Genomic DNA, 24,728 nt, shown 5'->3' with positions numbered 1-24,728 from the left:
ACCCAAACCGTACTCTTCGCTCCTTGCAAGACCTCCTGCTCTCTAGCTCCCTTGTCTCCTCCTCCCCCCATGCTCATCTCCAGGACTTTTCCAGAGCTTCCCTCATCCTATGGAACTCTCTACCCTAATTTATCAGACTATCGCCTACTCTGCTCACTTTTAGGCGATCTCTGAAAACCTCTCTCTTCAGGGAAGCCTATCCTGCCCTCAGCTAATAATGGAGTCTTCTACTCCTCCTATCAGTCCATCCCACACAGTTACTACCTTTTGTACCACTAGCCCCTCCCTCCTAGATTGAAAGCTCCAAGGATCAGGGCCCTCCTTTCTCTCTTGTATTGAACTGTATTGTCTCTCGTTATATTGTAAAGCACTGAGCAAACTGTTGGCGCTATATAAATCCTGTATAATAATATAATAATAATAATAGGCTCTGTACCATGTAATTAGCTTTGTCCAATCACAGTTGATCATATGTAAACAGGAAATGTGGTTATTGGCAGTCATCCTCGTGCTGACAGAGAGCCAATAAGCAGCAATCCTCAGAGGGGACATCTACACTGATAATCAGGACACTGATCATCAGTGTCCATGAGTGCTGCCTTTCAGTGCCCATCAGTGATGCCTCTCAGTGTACATCAATGCTGTCTATCAGTGCTGCCTATCAGTGCCCATCAGTGATGCCTGACAATACCCATCAGTGCTGGTTATCCGTGCCCCCTCATCAGTGCAGTCTATTAGTACCCATCAGGGCCACCTATCTGTGCCACCTTTCAGTTTCAATCAGTGCCGCCTATCAGTGCCCATCAGGGCCGCCTATCAGTGTCCATCAGTGCTAACTGTCAGTGCCACCTGTCAGTGCCTATCACTACTACCTATCAGTGACCATCAGAGCCACATATCAGTGCCCATCAGTGCCACCTATCAGTGTCTCCACATCAGTGCCGCCTCCTCTATCAGTGCCACCTATCAGTGCAGCCTCATCAGCGCATGTCAATGACAGAAAAAAATTACTTCTTTACAAAATTTTATAACAGAAACTGAGCGATTTCCCCAAATTGTTGGTATTTTTTTGTTTGTTTAGCAAAAAATAAAAAACCCAGTGGTGATTAAATACCACCAAAAGAAAGCTGTATTGGTCTAAAAAAAAAGATAAAAATTGTATTTGGGTACAGTGCTGCATGACCGCGCAATAGTCATTCAAAGTGTGGCAGTGCTGAAAGCTGAAAATTGGCTTGGACTGGAAGGGGGTAAAAGTGGCCAGTAGGCAAGTGGTCAATGTTTTTTTTGTTTTCGTCCTGATATATTTTATAACCTAATGTCATGAATTGAAGTAACCTTTATTTTTTACTCGCATGAATCACCCAATAATAAATGAGCTTGGGTTCTCGTAGTTAAATATCTCTTTTTTTCAGTGTTTCTCCAGAAGAATCCCAAAAGTCAAGAAAAGAAATCCATGATGGTGAGTTATATAAAAATAATCAACACTGAAGTACAACATGCAGAATGCCAAGTCTAACAGAACAAACAAATGTAACTAACCTATGCAGCAAGGAGCACATGGAAGGGCAATGCATGTCAAAAAACAACAAACAAAAATTCCTAGCCCAGGCAGCCTGCAACAGACCAGATTGCCCCATCCAACAGTTCATGTTAAAACAAGGGGTTTAGTTTTCTTTGGAAATACATGCATTAGCTGCAGAGGTCACTTCACAGCACCCCAGTATATCAGCAGTCCTAACTCTCTTGTGAGAGCCTCCAAAGTTGGAGCACATACAGTATGTGATAATGGATAGATTAAGGGCAGGTATACCCGGGGGGGGGGGGGCCTTTAAGGAGGGGTAAAATATGCTGTTGGGGTGCTGGACTTTGACTTCTCTGGTAAGTGCCCAGAATATGCCTGGTAATGGTTAACATGGCAGCTTTTCAGTGTGCCATTACCGTATACTAGGTCCTTGAAATATAATATGCAAGTAAAGAAGATGAAAGCTCCACAAACATTTAATTGAAACTTAAAACACAAGTTAAACAAAAATGTATTACTGGCAAATGCTTAATGACCAACCTGTTTTGGAGTACAGACCTATGCTAAGCATTTACTGAAGTTAGAGTGATCAAACCATCAAGGCTAAGAAGAACATGGAAGGGTAAAGAGATATTTGAGGATAAAAGGAAAACAATTTAGATGGGCTAAAGCAGGGGTGTCACACTGGCGGACTTCCAGCTATTGCGAAAAAGTCCCATCATGCCTCTACCTTTGGGAGTAATGCTTGTAATTGTCAATCTTGCAATGTTTCATGGGACTTGTAGTTTGGCAACAGCTGGAGGACCGCTAGTTTAACACCTGAGGACTAAAGCATGCAATGGCATTAATAGATTGTTGATTGAAGAATGATCCTGTACTAGCATTTGAATGAGGAGTACTCAGGTATCAGTGTCTATATGTCTATAACAGGAAGAATGCCTCATTGCCAGTGGTCAGTGTGTGTGTGTGTGTGTGTGTGTGTGTGTGTGTGTGTGTGTGTACAATGGCTATATGGCCTTCTTATTGGAAGCATAAATGACCATAGAAGAAATAATGCTCTATCGGGGCCAGAAGGATGAACAGTGCCCCTGCACAGAGGGAGGAAGAATGCCCCATCATTTGTGGACACTGGGATGAAGAATAACCTGGTGTTGGTGATGTGAAAAAGATTGTCAGTATTAGGAAGAATGCCCTAACATTGGTATACAGTATATACAGTATTGGGAAGATTGTTTGGTTACAAGTTGTCAGTGTAGGAAGAATGACTTTATGTTGGTGTCGGTAAAAAATCTTCCAAAATCAGTATCCATAGAAATATTGTCTATCGGTGTCCAGTAAAATATTACACATGCACATTGCTCATCATGTAAACCTTATTAGTTCATATTTGATGAGGGAGAGACAAGTCACTTTTTATCCAGGAAGAAAATGTATTCTGTTAGAGACTAGATCCAGAAATATTACACAGATACAGTGCACATAATTAAAGCGGTTTAAGCAGGCCACATATAAATAGTGAGAGATAAGGTACTTTTTATACAGAAAGAAAATATATGGTGGGTTATGTCAGAGGCAAACATATTACACACGCATACTGCAAATCTTTTTAGCTTTTTGCATTTAAGGAAGAAGAGTGTCAGAACCTTGGGTATGACCAGAAATGTGTGGACTGACATAGGGAATACTAGGCTTCAGGAGTAATGAAAATAATATCATTTATTTGTAAGACACAGTAACAACGCACAGTGCAACAACAACAACTAAATAATAAACCCTACACCCAATACAAACACAAACAGCAACAAGAGTAGTCAGGCCAGCCGGGGTCATACACGGGGCAGGTAGCAGGTTAGCAGAGGCTCAAGGAGACACCAAGGCACTGACTGCAGGACTGGCTACTGCTTAAATACAACTCCTGCAATCAGCCTCAGGTGATGGTTTGATTGCAGGAGGTGAGATCCTGGCTGCTGAAAAGCACCCGCTGGCAAGGACCGGTACTGCAGCCCACACGGCAGGTGAGCCCATTCCTGACAGTACCCTCCAAGGAGCGGCCTCAGGACGCTCCAAACAGTCCTTAATGGCCAAAATGTTCCACTGCCCGGGTCAGGTAACTGGCCGGATATCCCACTGCCAGAGTCAAGCGACTGGCTGGGTTTCCTGCTGGTAGACCTATCTTTTTGTAGGAGACCGCAGGAAGGCAGGTTGCTGGACACAGGATTTCCAGAAGCAGGCTGGGAATCAGGGGCTGGCACATCGGGCACATCGGGCTGGGCAGCAGGCACCGGGTCATCGGGCTGGGCAGCAGGCACCGGGTCATCGAGCTGGGCAGCAGGCACCGGGTCATCGGGCTGGGCAGCAGGCACCGGGTCATCGGGCTGGGTAGGATCATCAGGCTGGGTAGGATCATCAGGCTGGGTAGCGTACATTGGGTCATCAGGCATCAGGGCATCAGGCTTAACAGCAGGCACCGAGGCATCAGGCACGACAGCGGGCACCGGGTAATCTGGCAGGATAGCGTGCACCGGGTCATCTGGCTGGACAGCGGGCACCGGGTCATCTGGCAGGACAGCAGGCACTGGGTCATCTGGCAGGACAGCGGGCATCGGTGCATCAGGCTGGATAGCAGGCATCGGGGCATCAGGCTGGTTAACAGGCAGTGGGTCATCAGGCTGGTTAACAGGCAGCGGGTCATCAGGCTGGATAGCGGGCATTGGGGCATCAGGCTGGATAACGGGCATCGGGGCATCAGGCTGGATAACAGGCATGAAGGCATCAGGCTGGATAACAGTGATCAAGGCATCAGGCTGGATAGCAGGCATTGGGGCATCAGGCTGGATAACAGAAGGTGGGTTCTCAGACCACAGGTTGGCCGATTTGGATACTGTCAGGATGGTACTGGTTGGAAAGAATTTTCGCTTCTTCTTGGGTTTAATTACTGAAGCACTGCAAGTGAATTCAGGGCTGTAAACGGAGGGAGCAGCTGAAGACAGAGAAGAGCTGAAGGATGGAACAGAGAAGGGAGCAGATGCTACAGAGAACTTCTTTACAGGGTTAAAAGGCAGGATAGGTGCAGCGAGTGGGAACAGGGTACTGACATGTGGTTGATGGCAGGGTATACTGGGCTGTAACTGGGGGTGCTGTCGGGAATGGAGGCAGAGAGCTCTGAGAAAATGAATGATTAGACGCGGGACTGGGTTCTTGCAAGCTGACTGAGGCTGGGTGAAACAAATCTGACCATGTCTGTTGCACTGGTTGAACAAAGCTCAGCTTACACATAGACTGTCTGACCAAAGACTGCACTGCGTTTATACAATCCACAAGCACATGTGGTGAACATGCTGAGTAATGCTCCAAGAAGCAATCCGGATCATCCTCCATCAACCATACCAGTGATTCTACTTGATCCACACTGAATGGCGGGGAAAAGTCATCCCTGTTTTCAGGGGTACTGGACAGAGCCAATTCAGCACAAGCCTGGATCAAACACTGTGCCCTGATCAACTAAAGAATGAAAAACCCGCATGCACTCTAGCAGCTGATCCCTGGCATACTCCTTCAGTATCTGATAGCAGTATTCCCTGTCTTCTAAGACTAGCAGAGACAAGAACACAACCTCCTCAGGATGCATCCTTCGCAAACAGCAAGCCAAGATGGCTTCCCTGTGCAGCCACCTCTGGTCAGGACTGGCCTTGGTGTTATGTCAGAACCTTGGGTATGACCAGAAATGTGTGGACTGACATAGGGAACACCAGGCTTCAGGAGTAATGAAAATAATACCATTTATTTGTGAGACAGTAACAATGCACAGTGCAACAACAACAACTAAATAATAAACCCTACACCCAATACAAACACAAACAGCAACAAGAGTAGTCAGGCCAGCCGGGGTCATACACGGGGCAGGGGGCAGGTTAGCAGAGGCTCAAGGAAACACCAAGGCACTGATTGCAGGCCTGGTCCTGCTTAAATACACCTCCTGCAATCAGCCTCAGATGATGGCTTGATTGCAGGAGGTGAGATCCTGGCTGCTGAAAAGCCCCCGCTGGCAAGCACCGGTACTGCATCCCACATGGCAGGTGAGCCCATTCCTGACAAAGAGACAAGGTAGATGTTAATGTGAAGTAAAAATTACAGTTGGTTATGTAAAAGACTAGAGTGAGAATTATTGCACAGAAATCCCGCACCTCATGTAAGTTTTTTCAGTAGCCCATATTTGAAGAGGGAGTGGTGAGGCACGTTTTAACCATAAAGATTACAGTGTCAAAGACAAGAGCCAGAAATATTGTACAGTAAGTATTTAATCAGTTGGAGGAGGATGCATTTTAAAAGGGACACACAGCAGTGCGCATGCGTGGCCGGCGGTGACGGACATGTCTCCCTGAGGCTCCTCCGCACCGCAGGGAGGACAGCCGTCCCGGCCTGCGATCCTCGCCCACACAGCGGTGCAATTAGCCGCAACAGCTCTGCCATCACCCCTACCACACACCAGCATGTTTAGGGGAGCATCCAGGCACCAAGGGCCGCCGCCGGGTAAGCCGATTAAGGAAGCCCTGGCACGGGCTTCCACAAAGATGGCCACCACACCCAAGTACAGCAGCAAGCCAGCACCAGCCTCCCAGTACGCAGCCCTGCACACTGAGCAGCCGAGCCATCCCTGCACGTCCGAGGGTGAGTCTGATGCTGATACAGGACCCCCCATGCATGCCTTAGCACCTGACCTCTCGACCCCTGACCTGCTAGCTCGCTTTGAGAAAATGCTGCATAAGGCCCTGAAGCAGACCTCAGACCGCATTACCGATAAGCTGTCCAAGGAGATTTGTGAGTTAGGGCAACGCACCGCTGACCTAGAGCAAAGGGTGGATGACCTTGACACCTCAAGGAGACGAACTTGACCTCTTGCGTGACGAAAATCTCATGTTACAGTCGCGCCTGGAGGACTTTGAAAATCGGGCTAGGCGCTCCAACGTGTGAATTCGTGGCCTTCCTGAGTCGATAGTAGATGTCCAATCCACTGTTACCACGCTATTTCAGGAGCTCGCTCCCGCTATACCTAGAATTGGATAGGGTTCACAGGGCGCTCGCTCCAAAACGCACTGATGGCCCGCCACGAGACATCATAGCTAAACTGCAATTTTTTCGCTCAAAGGAACAACTTCTGCAAGCAGCTCGCAACGTGGGCTCCCTCATGTTCCAAGCTCAAACCTACCAACTATTTCAAGACCTTTGTCCCAGCACCATTACCAAACGAAGGGCCATGAAGCCGCATCTTTTGGTGCTTCAACAACAAGGCATACCCTACAAATGGTGTTTTCGGTACCAAGCCCGTGACCACACCTGCAAGACCACGGACGAACTCCAGAAAACATTACAGAACCTTCAGTTGCATCCTCCCTCGACACCATTGGAAACCTCCAGGCAACGTTCGGCATCGTGCTCTCCTCAGAATTAGCATCCGCCACATATCTCCAACGGTCATCCTAACATCCACAAACGTGGACTTTTCTCCTCACCTGCTCCATCTCTACAGGACGCTATGGACTGAGTCCCGTCTGCCACCCTTCGCTCTCAAGCCTGCATTCAACGCAGCGTACCCCCGCCATTTTTGTGGTTGACACCTGTCGTGTCTGCTCCTCTTTCTCCATATCTGACGGTGGACGTCACAAACTTGTATTCTTGTATTGGCCTCCAGGGCTCATGCTGTTATACCACTACCCTGAATCTTTTTTCCTTAGTAGCTAAGGGTCCGCTGTGCCTTAAACCCCACTTACAAGTCTAACTGATTGAATTTGCCTGGTTATGGTTTTGCCTGTATTTTTTTTTTTTTTTTATATATATATGAGGTTCCTGGGTCAGGCGTCACGGAAGATTTTGTTCCTGTAACTCTATTGTCCCTTTTTCCTGGACATCCGTGGCCACTTGCCTCTGGAACCTCCTGACCCTTTTAGTATCTTAATTTTAATGTCTTCACCTTGTTGTTTCTGTTCCCTCCAGGATCGCACCATTACATTTATGTTTACATGCTGTCCTCCCCGCGGTCTGCGTACCTGTGCACTCGCCACTAGCCCCCTTGGTGTCGCGTTTTTTTTTTTGGACCACTTGGGCTATACCAGCTCCCCAGACCACCTGACATTATGGTGCTCCTGGGGACCACTTCTGGGCCTCCTGCCTCCCTGTATGTTACCTCCCCTCAGCCTGTTCCCCTTCTCCCCCCCCCCTCTGCGACCCTGCGTCTTCGCCTATTACCTACTCACATACAGCGGTCTTACACCTTGAATTCCTAATTTTCTCTCTTTTGGTACCACATTACGATCTGATTCAATACTTGTTCTTCCCATGGGTTCCCTAAACATTCTCGCCCTGAATGTACAGGGTCTTAATATACCACAGAAACGCAGCAAAGCATTCCGCTCCTTTGCCTCGCATAAAGCCCACATAGTCTGCCTCCAGGAAACACACTTCACTCCCATCTTCACTCCCAAATTTTTTGGCCCTCGCTACCCACAGGTCTATGTGGCCTCTGCAGTTATCAAGTGTAGAGGGGTCCTTATAGCTTTTCACCGAACAACGCCTATCAAATTGCACACTGGGATTAAAGACCCTGAAGGTCGCTATCTTATACTTATCGGACAACTTCTGGATTTTGAGGTCACCATTGCCACATACTATGCCTCAAACCAGGGTCCCTTACCATTTCTTTCCCATCTGTTCTCAGTTATTGATTTCCATAAACGGGGTACGCTACTAATCTGCGGGGATTCAAATTGCACGATATACCCCTTCTTAGATAAATCCCCTCAACCTCCCCCTTTCACCCACATCTAAACAATCATTCCAATCCACCCTACAGCAATATTCTTTGATAGATACATGGGAGGGAACTCAATCCGGTCACACGCCCATATACTTTCTATTCCCACCCACATAAGACATTTTCAAGAATCGACCATATCTTTATGACTGCTAGTTCTTTCCCTCGAGTGCTGAACTCTGATATCCTCCCAATTCCTTGGACGGACCATTGCGCTGTGTTTACATCCATTACCTCTTTGGCCCCTTCCCCCCCAGATCCATCTTGGATCATCAATGAGAGCCTTTTAACTAACCTGTCGCACTGCGCAGAAATAGAAACGGTGCTTAAGGAGTACCTACCTTTTAACCATAATTCGGAAACCTCCCCTCTCCTTCTTTGGGAAGCCCACAAACCTGTGCTTCGCAGATTTTTGCATCAGTAAAACTTCCTTCCTAAACAGGGAAAAGAGACAAAAACGCCTTCTTCTCGAACAAACTTACGACCAATCACACCGAGCCTTTCAAATCACCCTTTCCGCTGCCAATCGTGAAACCCTGGAACAATCCAGGCTAGCCCTCGATCTTTTCCTCACGGACCAAGCTGAACTTTCCCTCTGCAGATCTCGGCACAAATTTTATACAAAAGCCAACAAACCTGGCACCTACCTAGCACTCTCCATCCATAAGCTAGACCAGATCATTAAACCCATTCGCCTACGTACTTCGTCTGACCACCTCACAAGTAACCCAGAACAGATCCTACAAACCGTCCACAAACATCTTTCACGTCTTTATTCCACTTCCACACCCTTTGACTCTTCCCAGGCTGATACCCTTTTTGCCTCTCTCCCGTTCCTGAAGCTTTCAGAAAACCATCTAAGTACTCTAGAACGACCTATCACTACAGATGAAACATTAAACGCTATTAAACTTCTAAAACCACGTAAGAGTCCAGGCCCTGACGTCTTTTCTGCTACATACTACAAAAAATTTGCCCACCTTCTCACTCCAGTTCTTACAAGTGCGTTCAACGCCATACTGTCAGGTCATACCTTCAACACTGATACACTGCAGGCTAACATCTTGATGATCCCTAAACCGAATTCAGACGACACGCAGTGGTCCAATTTCAGGCCAATATCCCTTCTGAACATCGATATCAAACTATTAGCCAAAATCCTATCGACGCGCCTTAACTCATGTATTGGATCCCTAATCCATAACAACCAGGTAGGCTTTATACCGACTCGACAGGCTGGGGATAACGTCCGGCGGGCAACCCTTCTGGCTCACATAGCTAAATCCCGCAAAATTCCCGCCTGTTTCCTGTCTCTGGACATACGCAAGGCCTTTGACACAGTCTCATGGCCGTACCTGCAGTACATTCTGCGCCGTTGGGGCTTTGGTCCTCACTTCTTAACCTGGATATTCTCTCTCTACCATGAACCTTCGGCCAGAATCAAATACTTAGGTCATCGGTCAGCCCGGTTTCCAATTTTACGAGGCTCTAGGCAGGGTTGCCCCCTATCCCCTCTGCTTTTCGCCTTGGCTATGGAGCCGTTGGCCCTTCTGATTAGGACCAATCGGGATGTTCGTGGTCTTGAGATTGGAGGCACTTGTCATAAACTATGTTTATTTGCAGATGACGTCCTACTTTTTCTCACCTCTCCTTTGACCTCAACTCTACTCTCCTCCAGTTACTCGATAGGTTCGGCTCTCTTTCAGGTCTCCATATAAATCCCCAGAAGTTGCTGGCGCTTAATATTTCACTCCCCCCTAGCGAACTAACCCAATTGAAGCAGATTCTCCCATTCTTGTGGTCACAAGGCTCCATTCCCTTTTTGGGTATAAAACTTTCCCCAAACATTCCAGACCTTTATACTGCCAACTACATCCCAATCTTAGCTCAACTTACAACACTCATGTCCAAATGGTCCTCCCTTCCACTTGCTTGGCTAGGCAGAATAGCAGTCGTGAAAATGTCCATCCTTCCCAAAATTCTATACCTCTTCAGAGTTCTCCCAATTTCGTTACCTGCTCATTATCTGCGTACTTTGCAAAGCCGCATTTTTTCCTATGTATGGGGCAAGGTCCGCCCACGCGTCTCCCACTCCACCCTCTATCTCCCTAAGCTCAACGGCGGGCTAGGTCTCCCAGATATCAGTAAATATTACCAGGGGGCGCATATAGCCCAGTTGCTGAAATACCATGCCACCTACGAAACCCCGCAGTGGGTTATCCTAGAGTCGATAGAGTGCGACCCCCTATCTACAGCTAACCTACTCTGGTTGAGACCTATAGATCACCGTCCGGTCACCAACCCTGCCACTTCCCAATTTTTGCATCTCTGGGATAAACTAAAATCTCATTACCTCCTCCAGTCACCACATAATCCCCTCCTCTCCTATCCCCGCAACCCAGCCTTTCCCCCAGCTTGGCCCTCACCACACGCCTTTAGCCACTGGTTTTCAGCTGGTCTTGACCAAACTCATCACTTCATGCTTAGGAACAAATTTAGATCCTTTGCTTTGATATGTGAAACTCATGAACTTCCACCTTCTGAAATATTCCACTACCTGCAATTGAAGCATTTCTACGCCCCGTACACCGCAGTAGCTAACCCAACACCCGCCATGTCCCTCTTTGAACGAGCTTGCCATAACGATCCTCATAGGTGTGACCTCATATCATACCTGTACTCACTCTTCATGACCCCACCTTCAGCACAACCACCTTCCTACACACAGAAATGGGAAACTGACATAGGACAGCAGATTGACCCCTTGGACTGGGACCGCATTTGGTCTGCTACCATGGAGTCATCACAAAATATCATGGCATTGGAGACCCACTACAAGGTCCTGACCCGCTGGTACTTCGTCCCAGCAAGAATAGCTAAGTATACCCCCAACTATCCTGCGGCATGCTTCAGAAGCTGCGTAGACCTGGGCACTTTCCTCCATATTTGGTGGGAATGTCCAACTGTTCGAGCTTTCTGGACGGATGTTTTTAAAATACTTTCTCTACTAAGTGCGGAAACCCTCCACCCTAGCCCATTAATAGCGCTGCTTAACCTACGACCACCTGATATCATAAAAATACAATTCAAACTTATCCAGCAGGTCACCACAGCTGCCAAACAAGTAATCGCCAAATCATGGGAATCTCCCACGCTAAATGTCACAGTGGTTCAAAAAAAGGTAACTCAGGCTATGATTCACGCTAAAGTAGAAGCCACAATCTTAGATACCATCCCGAAATTTACGATGATTTGGGACCCCTGGGTAGAACACTTTCTTCCGTCTAACTTTGATGATTCTCACCTCACTCTGTAACAAGCACTTCAAGCTTCACTGATACCATCCCCCGCTACTTCTACACTTCCTTTTCTTACCCGCAGAGTCGCATATCCTACCTTATTCTTCCTCCTCCCCCCCACTTGCTGGTTATTAGTTTCTACATGTTAATGTTTTTGATGTTCAATACTGTATCCCTGGAATAATCCATTGTATGAGAACTGTATATCCTATCTGTCTCATCTACTCTTCCCTTCCTAGTGAAAAATAATAAAATATTTGAACAAGAAAAGGGGCACACAGCATGCAGCTTTCTGTCCTACAAATCTGCCACATGTAAGCATATCTATGACATAGAAAAAGGAGGAAACCGTGTTCAATATACATAGAAAGCATTCTGTTTTTTGGGGGCAGGCTACGTTTTAAGCTTGTAGCCACTGGATTTCAGGCCTTTGCCCACTGCACCGCGCCTACAGCCAGACAACTGGAATTTTCACACTCTATTCACAGGCTTAATAATCAGCCCAGGGGATTCAGTTTTCTTTTGTTTTATCTTTGGGTGGAACCTGGCTAGGGAATAGGGATGCATGCGATGCCCAGAACTGAAGAACTTGGATGTCTCTTGGAACTTGCTATTGCCTCTGGCTACTACGAACTTACTTCAACAATGCTGCCCACCTGTGGGAAAGATGATGTAGTGTAAAGAATATCACAATATCCAAATTTAAATGTGCAGGTGCTGCTCCTGGCTGGAATACCAAAGCACCTGGCTGCTACTGTCCCAAGCTAGGGATATGGGGGTGCTTCTGGCTGCTTTGCACTGGCTCTGAGTTGTCCCCTGGTCCCAGACATGTAAAGTATTGTGCCCTACTGTCTTCCCTGTATGGGCTTGGGGTAAGTTGGAATGGAAGTTACTCACTCAGTCTCATTAAGTGCTTCCTGGAATCCAAGAGGGTGCTGTATAGGAACACTGCTACACAGACTGTATCTTGATTTCAGGATATCTTCAGCTAAGCCTAGCTGAGGCTAGTAAAGGATGTGAGGCTTCTAGCTTCTCCTGCTCTCTCCCTCTTGATGTCTGTCTTTTGGCCTTCCCTCTGCCCAGGGGCAGACCCCCCAACACAGGGGTCACCTCCAGGTGACAAGGCCCTGGACTCACAGACTGCCAGGCTTTTGAGTATTTATTGGTTGTTCCCACCCCTCCTGAGCCTTGCCTCCTTGGGGTTTGGTGGGAACTCTATAAATATTCAGGAAACAGGGGAGAGCCTCATCCTTTGAAGGACTGCATAGTGAAAACACAAATGAACCCCTTCTCTTCTGCCTACAGGGAAGCCAAACTAAATTTGCCTACACTTGGTAACACTGAGGGTGCTACACTTGCATGTCGCTGTAATAAATAATCTCAAATGAGCGCTGGGTAAAACAGGTAGAGCTGCTGGCATAAAAGGTAAAACCTCTAAAACCTTCTCATAAAATCATAACATATATATGCAGCACTGAATAAAATGATGAATAAATACATAAATCATCTGCTTAATAATATCCTATGCAATAAATAGTGTAAAAGAGCGCTTCAAGGCGCTAACAACGGTAATGTGAATAACGTCCAGGTGTGACGTAATAAAGTGCATATAGTGGGATAAAATCAAATCATTTCAAGTTCAATAACAATATAACCGAGCTCCTGATTTTCCCCCCAGCCCGTGCCCCCCTCCCCCCCACCCTCTCCATCATGACCAACAACGCCACCATCAGTTCCACCCCACAAGCCAAAGTCCTAGGTGTCACTCTAGACTCAAACCTGTCCTTCCAACCTCATGTCCAATCGTTGGCAAACTCATGCAGGCTCCACCTCTGCAACATCTCCAAAATACAATCATTCCTAACCCCAGACACTACTAAACTACTCATACACTCCCTTATTATCTCACGTCTGGACTACTGCAACTCCCTCCTCACCGGCCTACCTCGTTGCAGACTATCCCCACTTCAGTCTATCCTGAACTCAGCGGCCAGACTCATCCACCTTACCAACCGCTCCGCATCTGCCACCCCCCTCTGTCATTCCCTCCATTGGCCTCCATTCAGTGCCCTCCACCCCCCTCTGTCATTCCCTCCACTGGCTCCCGATTGCCCAACGCATTAAATTCAAACTACTAACACAGACATACAAAGCCATTCATAACGCTGCCCCAAACTACTTCACCGACCTGATACCCAAATACCACCCAACCCGTAATCTTCACTCCTCACAAGACCTCCTACTTTCTAGCTCCCTGATCTCCACCTCCCACGCCCGACTGCAGGACTTCTCCAGGACTTCCCCCATCCTCTGGAACTCACTACCCCAATCCATCAGACTGTCACCTATCCTCCTCACTTTTAGGCGCACCCTGAAAACCCATCTCTTCAGGGAAGCCTACCCCACCCTCACCTAACGATCTCCACTCCTCCTACCACTCCATCCCCCACAGCCACTTCCTCCTGTACCGCTATCCCCTCCCTCCTAGATTGTAAGCTCGAAAGAGCAGGGCCCTCGAACCCCTCGTGTATTGTATTGTTACTGTCTTGTCTCATGTTCTGTCCCCCACTATAATGTACAGCGCTGAGCAAACCTTTTAGCACTATATAAATACTGTATAATAATAATAATAATATAAAGGTGAAACTCTGACTCCAGTGGCTGTAAATGTGTAGATTGCACTAACCAGAAAGCGCAATCTAATGCGCATTTGAGTATATCAAAACCAACTCCTGGTCATCTGGATCTGGGAAATGGAACACTGGGGGTCATCTGACCAACATCAGCAAGACAGGTAACACACCGCATACATCTCCAGGCTCCAGGAACACACTCTCCATCCAGCGGGGGGAACCATTCGTGAAGGTAGATGCAGAGTAACAAGGATTCACCTTAGGGGGGCGCTGTACACTGCGCATATGTCCCGGAAGTCGCAGACTTTCTCCATCACCATGGAGCCTGGAGATGTATGCGGTCTGTTACCTGTCTTGCTGATGTTTGCCAGATGACCCCCAGTGTTCCATTCCACTAGAAGCAATATGCCACATTTGATAATATAAGATCCTCCTGTGCGTATATATGGATCCTCTCTAACCCTAAGCTGCTGGCACTTATAACCTAAAACCAAGGTGTATGTAACTTGAAAAAAATACAATATAATGCAGCGCTATAAATACTATATAAAAATAAGTATACAATAAATATATCTAATAAAGTGATAAGATCCTTCATGGATCTATGGGTGTAAAATAAAGTGACAAAGTGACATCCATACAAACAATCATTTAAAACGTGAAAAATAAATATATTCCCAATCCCCCTTAATCCCACACTTGAGGGGTCTCTTATTCACAAATCAATAGTGCAGAACTGTGTGTGCATCCCTTTAAAGGGATAAAATCCTAAAACAAAAGCGATAAGTGTAACACACTTAACCACATAAATGGTCCACATAAACAGTAAGATAAAAATCCTAGACACACCAAAATAATGCTTATGTACAAAAATATATATCGTCCAAATCTGAAAATATCAAATCGTGCTCCAACGTCAAAATCATGCAGGTGATAATGTGTAATATTGGTCACATCACAGGTGCAAATCCTCAAGTGGTCAAAATGCCCCCTCACCTCCTTACAGTGACCACATGGGCCAGCTTGCTTCTAGGATCACACCACGATCCTCACGGGTATTACTCGTCACAGGTCAATCACCTCACTCGGTATCATCAATGGTGGCACTTACTCCCCTCCTTTAAGACCTCCTCCAGCCACTGGCATCAGCAACACTGCTCACCCTCCACACAGGATCAAAGTAATAAAACAGAAAGATCCTCCATAGTGTGATAACGTTTTAATGAAGACAGTAAACTTGAATAAAAATGCCCACTCACATGTATGTAGTACAATATTCGCCTGTCACCTCATGCTATGGGTGTACTGCATGGTATAAGGGTGCACCAAGATGGCGCCCACGCCGGAAATGAGCGCTATGTCACGCTAGTCACGTGACTTCTTCAGGATCCTTATTAAAACGTTATCAATAGAGTGAAGATCTCCACATATTCACTCTTCCAAATTTTGTCCCTGACTTCAGGTTTCAAGTGAGCCCCCAGAGGGCCCTCCAAGCACTCATCAACCTTGCATTTCACCAAGTCAGCAAGGCGCACTGAATCAGTCATCTTCTCGGCATCTCCCTGGTGTCTCTGGCCTCTCCATTGCAGTGGAATCAGAAGCAGATGCCGGTCCTGAAGCTGGACCTGCGCCCTCCCCAGCACCCGATGTGACTGTAGTATGCACCACACCAACCCCTACCATCCCACCAGGGGAAAATAGTATCATCCGACTTACCTCTCCACTCTTTGGTGGCATCCAAGCCAAGATGAGCAATGCACAGACCCCACCACCTGCCTGAAATTTCTGCACAAGATCCCTCAGGGATGTTAATAAGCCCTGCAGGCTGCAATCCAACCCTGAGGCGGCGGGACTAAGGTGACTGAGGGGCTAAAACCACAAGCAAACTGGCATTCGTCGCACACACCGCCGACAAGGCTCCCCCCCAACACCCAACAAATCATGTAAAGCACACTGCAAGGAAGAAGAAGAAATAATAGAAGAGTACTCACCAATCTGCCCAGGACCAGGCCAACCAGCCGCTCCTCCAGGATCCACCACTGCCGGAGGCCCAGTGCATCCTAATCTGCGGAGCCAGACAGTTCACCTTCCAATCTGTCTTCTGCAGGCCTCACCACTGCTGAAGGCACTCCAGCTGAGCTGGGAGCCAAGGACCCATGTCACTGTACCTGGTCACTCCTCCAGGAGTGCCCCTCCCGAGCACCGGACCCACCTGCCAACGTTCTAGCCCTCCTGTGGGGGCCTCCAGTGGCCTGGGTGTACACCACGCTGTCTCCATATGATAGCTTTCTGCCCACTGACCTGGGAAGACATCCATCCTGCGATGAGCGGGGCTTGCCAGCCACAGCTGGAGACAGGCTGGCAGCCGCCACAGACTCCCTCCCTCGCTGGGCCACCTCCCCACCAGGCACATCAGCAGGGGTCCCCAGTGACATCAGTTACCAAATATAGTCATATCCAAATTTGATCAATGACATCAAATATGTTTACATTTTGTTTACATTCCACTGAGGATGTATGAGCTGTAACTTGCAGCAAGCAATTGTCAAGATTGGATGTGTTGGCAGTTCTGTGTGTTTTTTCTTTTGGCGGGTCGGCACACATTTTTCATTGTACTTGAGGAAATCTGCATTGCTGGATGACATCATTGTCATTTTTTGTAAAAGGACTTGTCGAGTGTTTCAGTGTGTTTATTTACTTTTCTTTTTTTTTCTTTACCCTTTACTTTTTCATGTGGTGGGTGGTATGTGGGAGCCCCCTTGTTTTTAAAGGAGGCTTCAAGATTCCAATAAAGGGCAAGAGGATCTTGTCCTCATCAACATAAAGAAAAGGGGAGTCCCCCCTGGCAAGGTACCATCCACATGTCGAGCCTCAGTGTTGGTGGTTGGTGTGAAGAAGAATGCCCTAGCAATTGTGTCTGATAGATGAAGAATTCCTTATTGTGGTGGGAAAAGAATGCCTCACCATTCTTATCTGTGGAAGGAAGAATGCCCTGGCATTGGTGTCCATGAGTGAAAAAATGCCCTGATGTCTGAGTCTATGGGAGTCAGTATTAGTGTGAGGAAAATTGGCTCATAATTCCTGTTTTTGGGAGATGGTCAATGGGATGAAGAAAGTCCTGGCATAGGTGTGTGCGTGGAAGTAAAAATGCAATAGCGATTGTGTTCATGGTGTCTATGAGAGGAGTCTGCACAGGATGAAGAAATCTCAGAGTCAGTGTCTGTGGAAGAAAGAATGCTCTAGTGTTGGTATCCATTGGAGGAAGACGCCCATGGCATTGGCATCACTGTGAGGAAGAATAAACCATCAGCTTTGGTCTGTGTGAAAAGAATGCTCTGATGCTAGTTTCAATAGAAAATACATGCATTGGCAATTTTATGGGAGGGTTGATGATCAATGAGTTGAAGAATACCCTTGCATTTGTGTCTGAGGAAGGATCATGCCCCATCATTTGTAATCAGTGGGATGAAGAATTCCTTAGTGTTTCTGTCCATGGGAGGAAGACCTTGCTACTGACTGTATCTGTTGGAGGAAGAATGCCTTGGTGTCATGGTATAAATAATGCCCTTCTGTTGGTATCCATAAAGGGAGGAAGAATTTCCCATAATCAGTCACTGGGATTAAATACCTATGCATTTGTTACAGAATGCAGCCTTCATGTATTGCTGCGGCTCATACTGACTGAGGATCTCGGTGTCAGAACTATGTAGACACTGTCAGGCAGAAGATCACTCTGCAAGTCAGCGCTGGCACAGATCTTCTCATTCAAGTACCCACCACTGAAAACAATCCAGGTCTGCTGGACCAGTGATTTTAATCAAATCATGGGAGGGACACTATGGTAGGATATGAGATTGTTGGGGATCTGTATAATATTGTATAGTTTAATATTGCATCAGGTTTAAGATTTAGTATTTCCATTAGCGGATCATTCTTTTTTTTAAATTACATTTGAGAAGCACCAATCTACAACTCATAATATTGTAATAATTGTAAATGTTCTTTAAATTGTATTATTGATGATAATTGCATCTATTTATAACTATTTCTAGAGAAAGAAATTATTTTCATGGAACTGCTGGAGTCGATGAAGATTGACACCAAACAAACCATACAACTGACTCTACAGAAAGTTCTTGAAATTGGTCCAGAAAGTTTAATGATAGACGAGCCTTCTAATGATAATGCATTGTGGTATTTTGTAAGAAAGCTGATGTCACTAAATGAGGAAGCCAGAAACATAAATAAGCTTTTTATAAAATCAGAAGAGAGTGAGAATAATAATGATGACAGCCTAATGTTTCTTATTGAAAGTGACTTATTCAGTTACATCCACCCTCTTGATGTGGTTTCTGCTGCCTTTAATTGCTCGGACCATTTCCTTCAGCAAGAAATGATGTCAAAAATGTTGATGTGTCAGTTTGCTGTCCCTCTGCTGCTGCCTGATGCTCATGGCCCAGAATGCACCTTCATGCTTTGGGCAATGAGAGGCATAGTAAAAAAATGGAGACCTCAATCATTAAAAGATAACAAAGGATTTATAGAGGACAGCTTGGTCAATGTTCCCATGCCAACTATCTCATTTGTAAGACTGGGAAATTGTAGGCTATCAAAGTCAAAAATCTTAAATCAGCTTCTGGGCACAACACAACAACAACATCAACATTTTATCCACAGGGATATGGAAGGTGGAAATGCTACAAGAAAAATATCAGATGGGTTGGTGGAAATTTCCTGGTATTTTCCAGGTGGTAAAGGAAAATTTCCAGAACCTGTGGCTTTAACAAATCTTCGAGGAAAACTTGAGTCTAATGTGAAGCAGTTTAACTTTCTGACAGAAATTTCATCACTTGTTGTGATTCTTACAGAAGGCATCACAAAAGACCAGTATGAGCTGTTAATGAAGTATAACAGCCATGATACAAAATATCTCTTCATTATTGTCCCAGAGGACAACAGAATGGTGGAGGACACACATGAAAGGCTACAGCTCTTGGCACCTGTGCTAAACTTAAGCCAAGACAGTATTTTATTGATTCCAAGAAATACAAATGAGACAACAGCTGGTTTGAAGCTTTGTTCATCACTTCTGTCAATAGTTCAAAATAACATCAAAACTCTCAGTCTAGAAAAAATGGCCAAACAAGCCTCCAGACATGGAATCCGAATAGATGAGGAGCTTGAGGAATGTCAGAAAGCAAAACTGAAAGCAAAAGAGATAACAGATGAAATAGAAGATGTTGTTAAATACAAGAAAGATACAATGAATCTACAAGCAGGGCCACTGATACAAATGGCCAAATTAGAAAAGGAGATGTGCCAAATGAAAGGACAAGGGAATAGTAATGGGGAGAAATACAAATCTAACCTCAGAAAAAAGTGTGAGTTAATAAGAGAAGAACAATGGAAATGCGATATTCCGAGTGGAATATCCAAATTTGTAAAGGCAATCACATCAGCAAATAGATCTGAAAAGTTCTATTTTTTACAGTGGTTAAAATTTCATCTTGATGCTGAGGCAAGAAAATGCCTTTACCCTTTACAAGCTCAATATAAGGAAAAATGTAATTTATCTGGCAAGCAGAAAGAGCTAACCGAGTTGGATCAGAGGATATCTGACAGTTCTCTGGGTATTGAGCACTTTCTGAGAGAAGTGGGTCAGTTCTATGAAGCCTGGCATTTCATGGGAAAAAGAGGAAAGTCAACAGACATAAACTTTGAATGTCTTCCTGAAGTAGCAGCAGATCTCCTGTTGGATGGGTTTCCTCTGGAGCTGATAGATGGAGATGCCTCCAGAATTCCCTTACAGTGGATAAAAGATGTACTGAGTGAGTTGGACAAGAAAGCCAAAGGACAAAACAAACTGAGGGTAATAACAGTTCTTGGAGTGCAGAGTACAGGAAAATCCACCCTTCTGAACACCATGTTTGGATTGCAGTTCCCAGTGGCCAGCGGAAGATGTACAAGAGGAGCCTTCATGACTCTTCTGAGAGTGGAGGAAAATTTCCAGGATATTCTGAGGTGTCAGTTCATTTTGGTGATTGACACGGAAGGATTGAAAGCTCCAGAGTTGGATTCTCTTGATGGAAGCTATGAACACGATAATGAATTGGCGACAATAGTGATTGGATTGAGTGACATCACCTTAATTAACATGGCCATGGAAAATACAACAGAAATGAAAGATATTTTACAGATTGTCATCCATGCTTTTCTTCGGATGAAAGAAATTGGCAAAAAACCCAACTGCCAATTTGTACATCAGAATGTGAGCGACGTATCAGCTCCACTAATGAACGTGAGGGGTAGGAAGAAGTTGATGGACCAGTTAGATGAAATGACCAGAACTGTGGCAACTATGGAGAATAAGATTCAGTTTAATTTTTTTTCAGATATCATGGAGTATGACCTAGAACATGACAATTGTTATATTGCTGGTCTGTGGCATGGAGTCCCACCAATGGCTTCGGTCAGCAGTGCGTACAGTGAAAACGTCAATGAACTAAAGCAAAAACTGCTCATGTTCATGAAAGATCAGCATAATAAGACACAAAACATTAATGAATTCGTTTCATGGGTATCCGCATTATGGAGTGCAGTTAAACATGAAAATTTCATATTTAGTTTCAGAAACAGTGTGATAGCAAATGCCTACAACCAGTTATCTAAAAGATATTCTGAACGCGAATGGAGATTCAGTAAGCTAATGCATGAATGGTTCACTAAATCTGAGACAATGATCAAGAATCAGTCTGCTGAAACACTGGAAGCCAAAGCCAATGAGTGTCAGAAAGAAGTAGAAATTATTCTCACAAGAGAGGAGAAAAAGATTTTAGCTTGGCTGGATGAGTATTTTACTAAAGAGACTGATAGCGCCCAGCTAATAAAATACAAAACAGACTTCGAGATCAGTGCTCAAAACTTGAGAAAAAATCTTGAAAACTCTTCAATCAACAAACTTGATGAAGCTATTCAGATTCAAAAAGAGCAAATAAAGATACAACATTTATATAGTCAGTACATCGAAAGAATTGAACAGAAGGTCTGCAACTTTATAGAAGAGTGTAGAAAGAAAAAACACGAGCCGAGTGATGCTCAATTGGAGAAGGAACTTGAAAGAATCTGGAAGGATGAAACCAAAGATCTAGAGGTAAGTCGTCGGCCAGAGCGTGACATTGAGGGAGAGATGTTACTAGTGCTCACCAAGGACATGAAAGAGAGAGGTTCTGCTGTAAATGAAGAATTACAGAAGACAAAACAATTTCCCAAACCCAAGGGAAAACAGAATCTATCATTTTATGAACAAACACGCACACTTTTTAGTCAGTTTAATCAAGTATATAGGAAATTGAGAGGGAAATTCCAATATGAAGATTTTTTCCAGAGTGTGTTGCGTAAATGTATTAAGTATTCAAGAAAACAAACACAAAAAGATGTTGACTATGACGACACATACTGCAGAGAAATATTGAAGATAATTGATGAAAACTGTAAACTTGAAGATGTAAAGAATAATTTTTCATCTGACCGTGAATTCGACTTGAAGTTGACCATTTTGGGACACTTTCTTGTTGATTTTCAGACGATGCATTTGAATTTTTTAAAAAAGAATGACCCTCTTACTAGACTTAATTCACTGAAACCTCTATATTATGATGCATTCAAAAATGTTTTTCAAAAGAAAAATGAAAGTAAGAGCCTTGCTGATCGGATCTGCAAGAATTGTTTTAAGCCATCGCTAATTGATCATATTTACAGAAAACTTGGAATTGAAATGGTAGATGACATCGCAAACAGCAAAGGTTCTGAGAAATATACCTCTCGAATGTTCTTCCAGTTCACTGTTCTAGAGAGCCTCCTGGAGGAAAACAATTTCAAAAACTATGTGGAATACTCAAGTGACTATAAAAACTTTGTCAAATCCTGGATAACTAACTATATTGTAAAGGAATACAAAAATATCAGTACTTTAGAAGACAGAATTCTGTCTGATATTGTGGAACGGATCAGATCTAGTCTCAAAAATCCCCCAACTCTAAACCTTCAAGATGTTTCAGACTTTTTGTCCTATCTGTGTGAGGAATTGCACAGTGATCTGGTATTACAACAACAGACAATCAAAGCAATTATTTTTGAAAATTCAGCAACTCTTAAAGACTTTATTGATTTTATGATAATCAGCCTGACCGAAACAGAAGAAGAGATCCAAGCAGAACTAAAATCTCTGAATACAAATGATGTTCTTTCCAGACTTGAAGTGAAGCCTCCGGATGAACTGTTCAAGAAAGTGTTTGGGTGTGGGAAGCAATGTCCTTTCTGCAAAGTCCCCTGTGAGGCTGGAGGGACAGACCATAAGGAGCACTTTGCCTCTGTACATCGCCCACAAGGACTAGGACGATACAGATGGGTAACAACAGAAGTTCTATGTCATGATATTTGTTCCACTCTAGTTGTTGGCAATGCAAGCTTTAAGAATGAGCTCACAGATGGGGATTATTATCCTTACAAAGATTATAGAGATTTCTACCCAGACTGGAAAATTCAACCTGATGAGAGTATTGAAGCTTCTGACTACTGGAAATTTGTTCTCAAAGAGTACAATGAGCAGTTTGCAGCAGAGTATAATTCCCAACCAGCCAATTATCCTGAAGAATGGAACAGTCTGACTAAAGAGATGGCAAAGGAAAGTCTCCAGAAAACCTTCAATATGTGACAAGACACAATGCAATGTATGTCTATCATCTAATGTTTGTGCAATGCCTCTGCACATCAATAAAGACAGGATGACATTAATTTGACTACTTGCATGACTGACAATCCAGTACAAGCTCATTAAACTTCAGTTTTTTGTGTTTTGCTCATTCCTCTTTCTCCTGCATTTGCTGTTTTAAGAATTTGAAGTTCATTTATACATTGTACGGCCAAAAGTTTGTGGACTACTAATAATTACACCTATATTAGCTTGTTGAACATTCTATTACAAAACCAAGCACATTAGGAAGTTGCCCCCTTCCTGTACTATCAGAAGACGTTCCACAAGATTTGGAGGGTGTCTGTGCCCATTTGTGAAATCAGGTACTGATATTGGATGAGAAGACCTGGCTCACCATCACTGTTCCAATTCATCTCAAGGTGTCCAGTAGGGTTGAGGTCTGGGTTCTGTGCGGGACAATCCATTATTTCTACACCAAACTGTTCAAATCACGTCTTTTATGGAGCTGGCTTTGTTCACAGTTGTGCTGGAACTGAAAAGGACATTCCCATGACTGTTGCCATGTGTCTGGAAGTGCAAGGAAGGCTAGAACCCCCATCATAAAAAAGAACATGTGTGAGGTCAGGTACTGATGATGGAAGAAAATATCTGCTCACAACTAGTGTTCAAAATCATCCCAATGGTGTTCAGTAGGGTTAAAGTCAGGGTTCTGTGCAGGCCACGCCAGTTCCTCCTCACCAAATTGGTCAAGCCGTGCCTTTATGGAGATGCTCAGTAGGGTTGATGTTATGGCCCTTTGAAGATCACCAAATTTCCTCCACACCAAACTGGTCAAGCCAAGTTTATATGGAGCTGGATTTGTACACAGGGGGTACAGTCATGTAGGAATAAAAAAAGGTCAAGAGCACAATTGTATAAAATGTATTTGCATGATGTAGTATTAACAGAAACCTTCAACAGAACACCTGAGCCCTCTTTGTTTCACTTTGGTAGGGTCGAGGGGAGCACATACCTTTTGCTGTACATTGTGGCTTCTATTGGAACACTTCCTTTCATAATTTTGCAATAGATAAATTGAACAATCGAATGAAAAGTTAAATTTCTAGAACATATTTTATGATTTGTATGATATTCTTTAGAGCACCGTACTATGCTATTCAGTTTATGTGACACTGCCAAAAACTAAAGCAACTTTTTATATAATGATTAACAGTTACGAAGACTTTGATTCTGATTTTAACATGAATGGTTTATGTAAGTGCTAATATTACATCTCAAATGATCACACATGTGCAACTGCTGACATTCATTTTTGTGCTTGCCTTACTTGTTCAATCAAAATATAACATGAGATTACAATTTGATATGTGTGCATTAGCAGATAGTTAATCCACTTGCCATTTCTTGTTTCTGTGCTTTTACATAGTATATGTCATAGAAGGCATGTTTCAATTACAATAATCTTTAGCTGAGTATATAGAGCTGAGTATGTGTTATAAAAAACTGATCTAATTATACAAATGTATCTATCCACTATGCATGAAAAATAAACACTTGCCAATACATGTGTGTATCACTTTTTGTTCTCAGCACCTTTGTAACCTGCTAAATTATTATTATTATACAGTATTTATATAGCGCCAAAAGGTTTGCTTAGCGCTGTACATTATAGTGGGGGACAGAACATGAGACAATACAGTAACAATACAATACACGAGGGGTTCGAGGGCCCTGCTCTTTCGAGCTTACAATC

At 44.5% G+C, this 24,728-nt stretch overlaps 1 protein-coding gene across 1 annotated transcript in view; it reads left to right on the top strand.

Moving 5' to 3' along the window:
- The window catches only part of LOC149437976 (interferon-induced very large GTPase 1-like), a 36,107-nt gene extending 11,667 nt beyond the window's left edge, over window positions 1-24,440 (top strand). The window contains exons 3-4 of the mRNA XM_089660379.1: window positions 1,413-1,459; window positions 18,315-24,440. Coding sequence (XP_089516505.1) covers window positions 1,413-1,459; window positions 18,315-22,975 — 4,708 coding nt within the window. The 3' untranslated portion in view covers window positions 22,976-24,440. The remainder of the gene's footprint in view (window positions 1-1,412; window positions 1,460-18,314) is intronic.
- The last annotated feature ends 288 nt before the right edge of the window (window positions 24,441-24,728 follow it).

This window comes from Staurois parvus, unplaced genomic scaffold (genome assembly GCF_062004578.1).
Source record: "Staurois parvus isolate SC_StPar_1 unplaced genomic scaffold, SC_StPar_1.0 ptg001234l, whole genome shotgun sequence".
Lineage (NCBI taxonomy): Eukaryota > Metazoa > Chordata > Amphibia > Anura > Ranidae > Staurois > Staurois parvus.
Note: the sequence above shows the minus strand (reverse complement) of the source record. Positions and strands in the feature narration are given on the sequence as shown.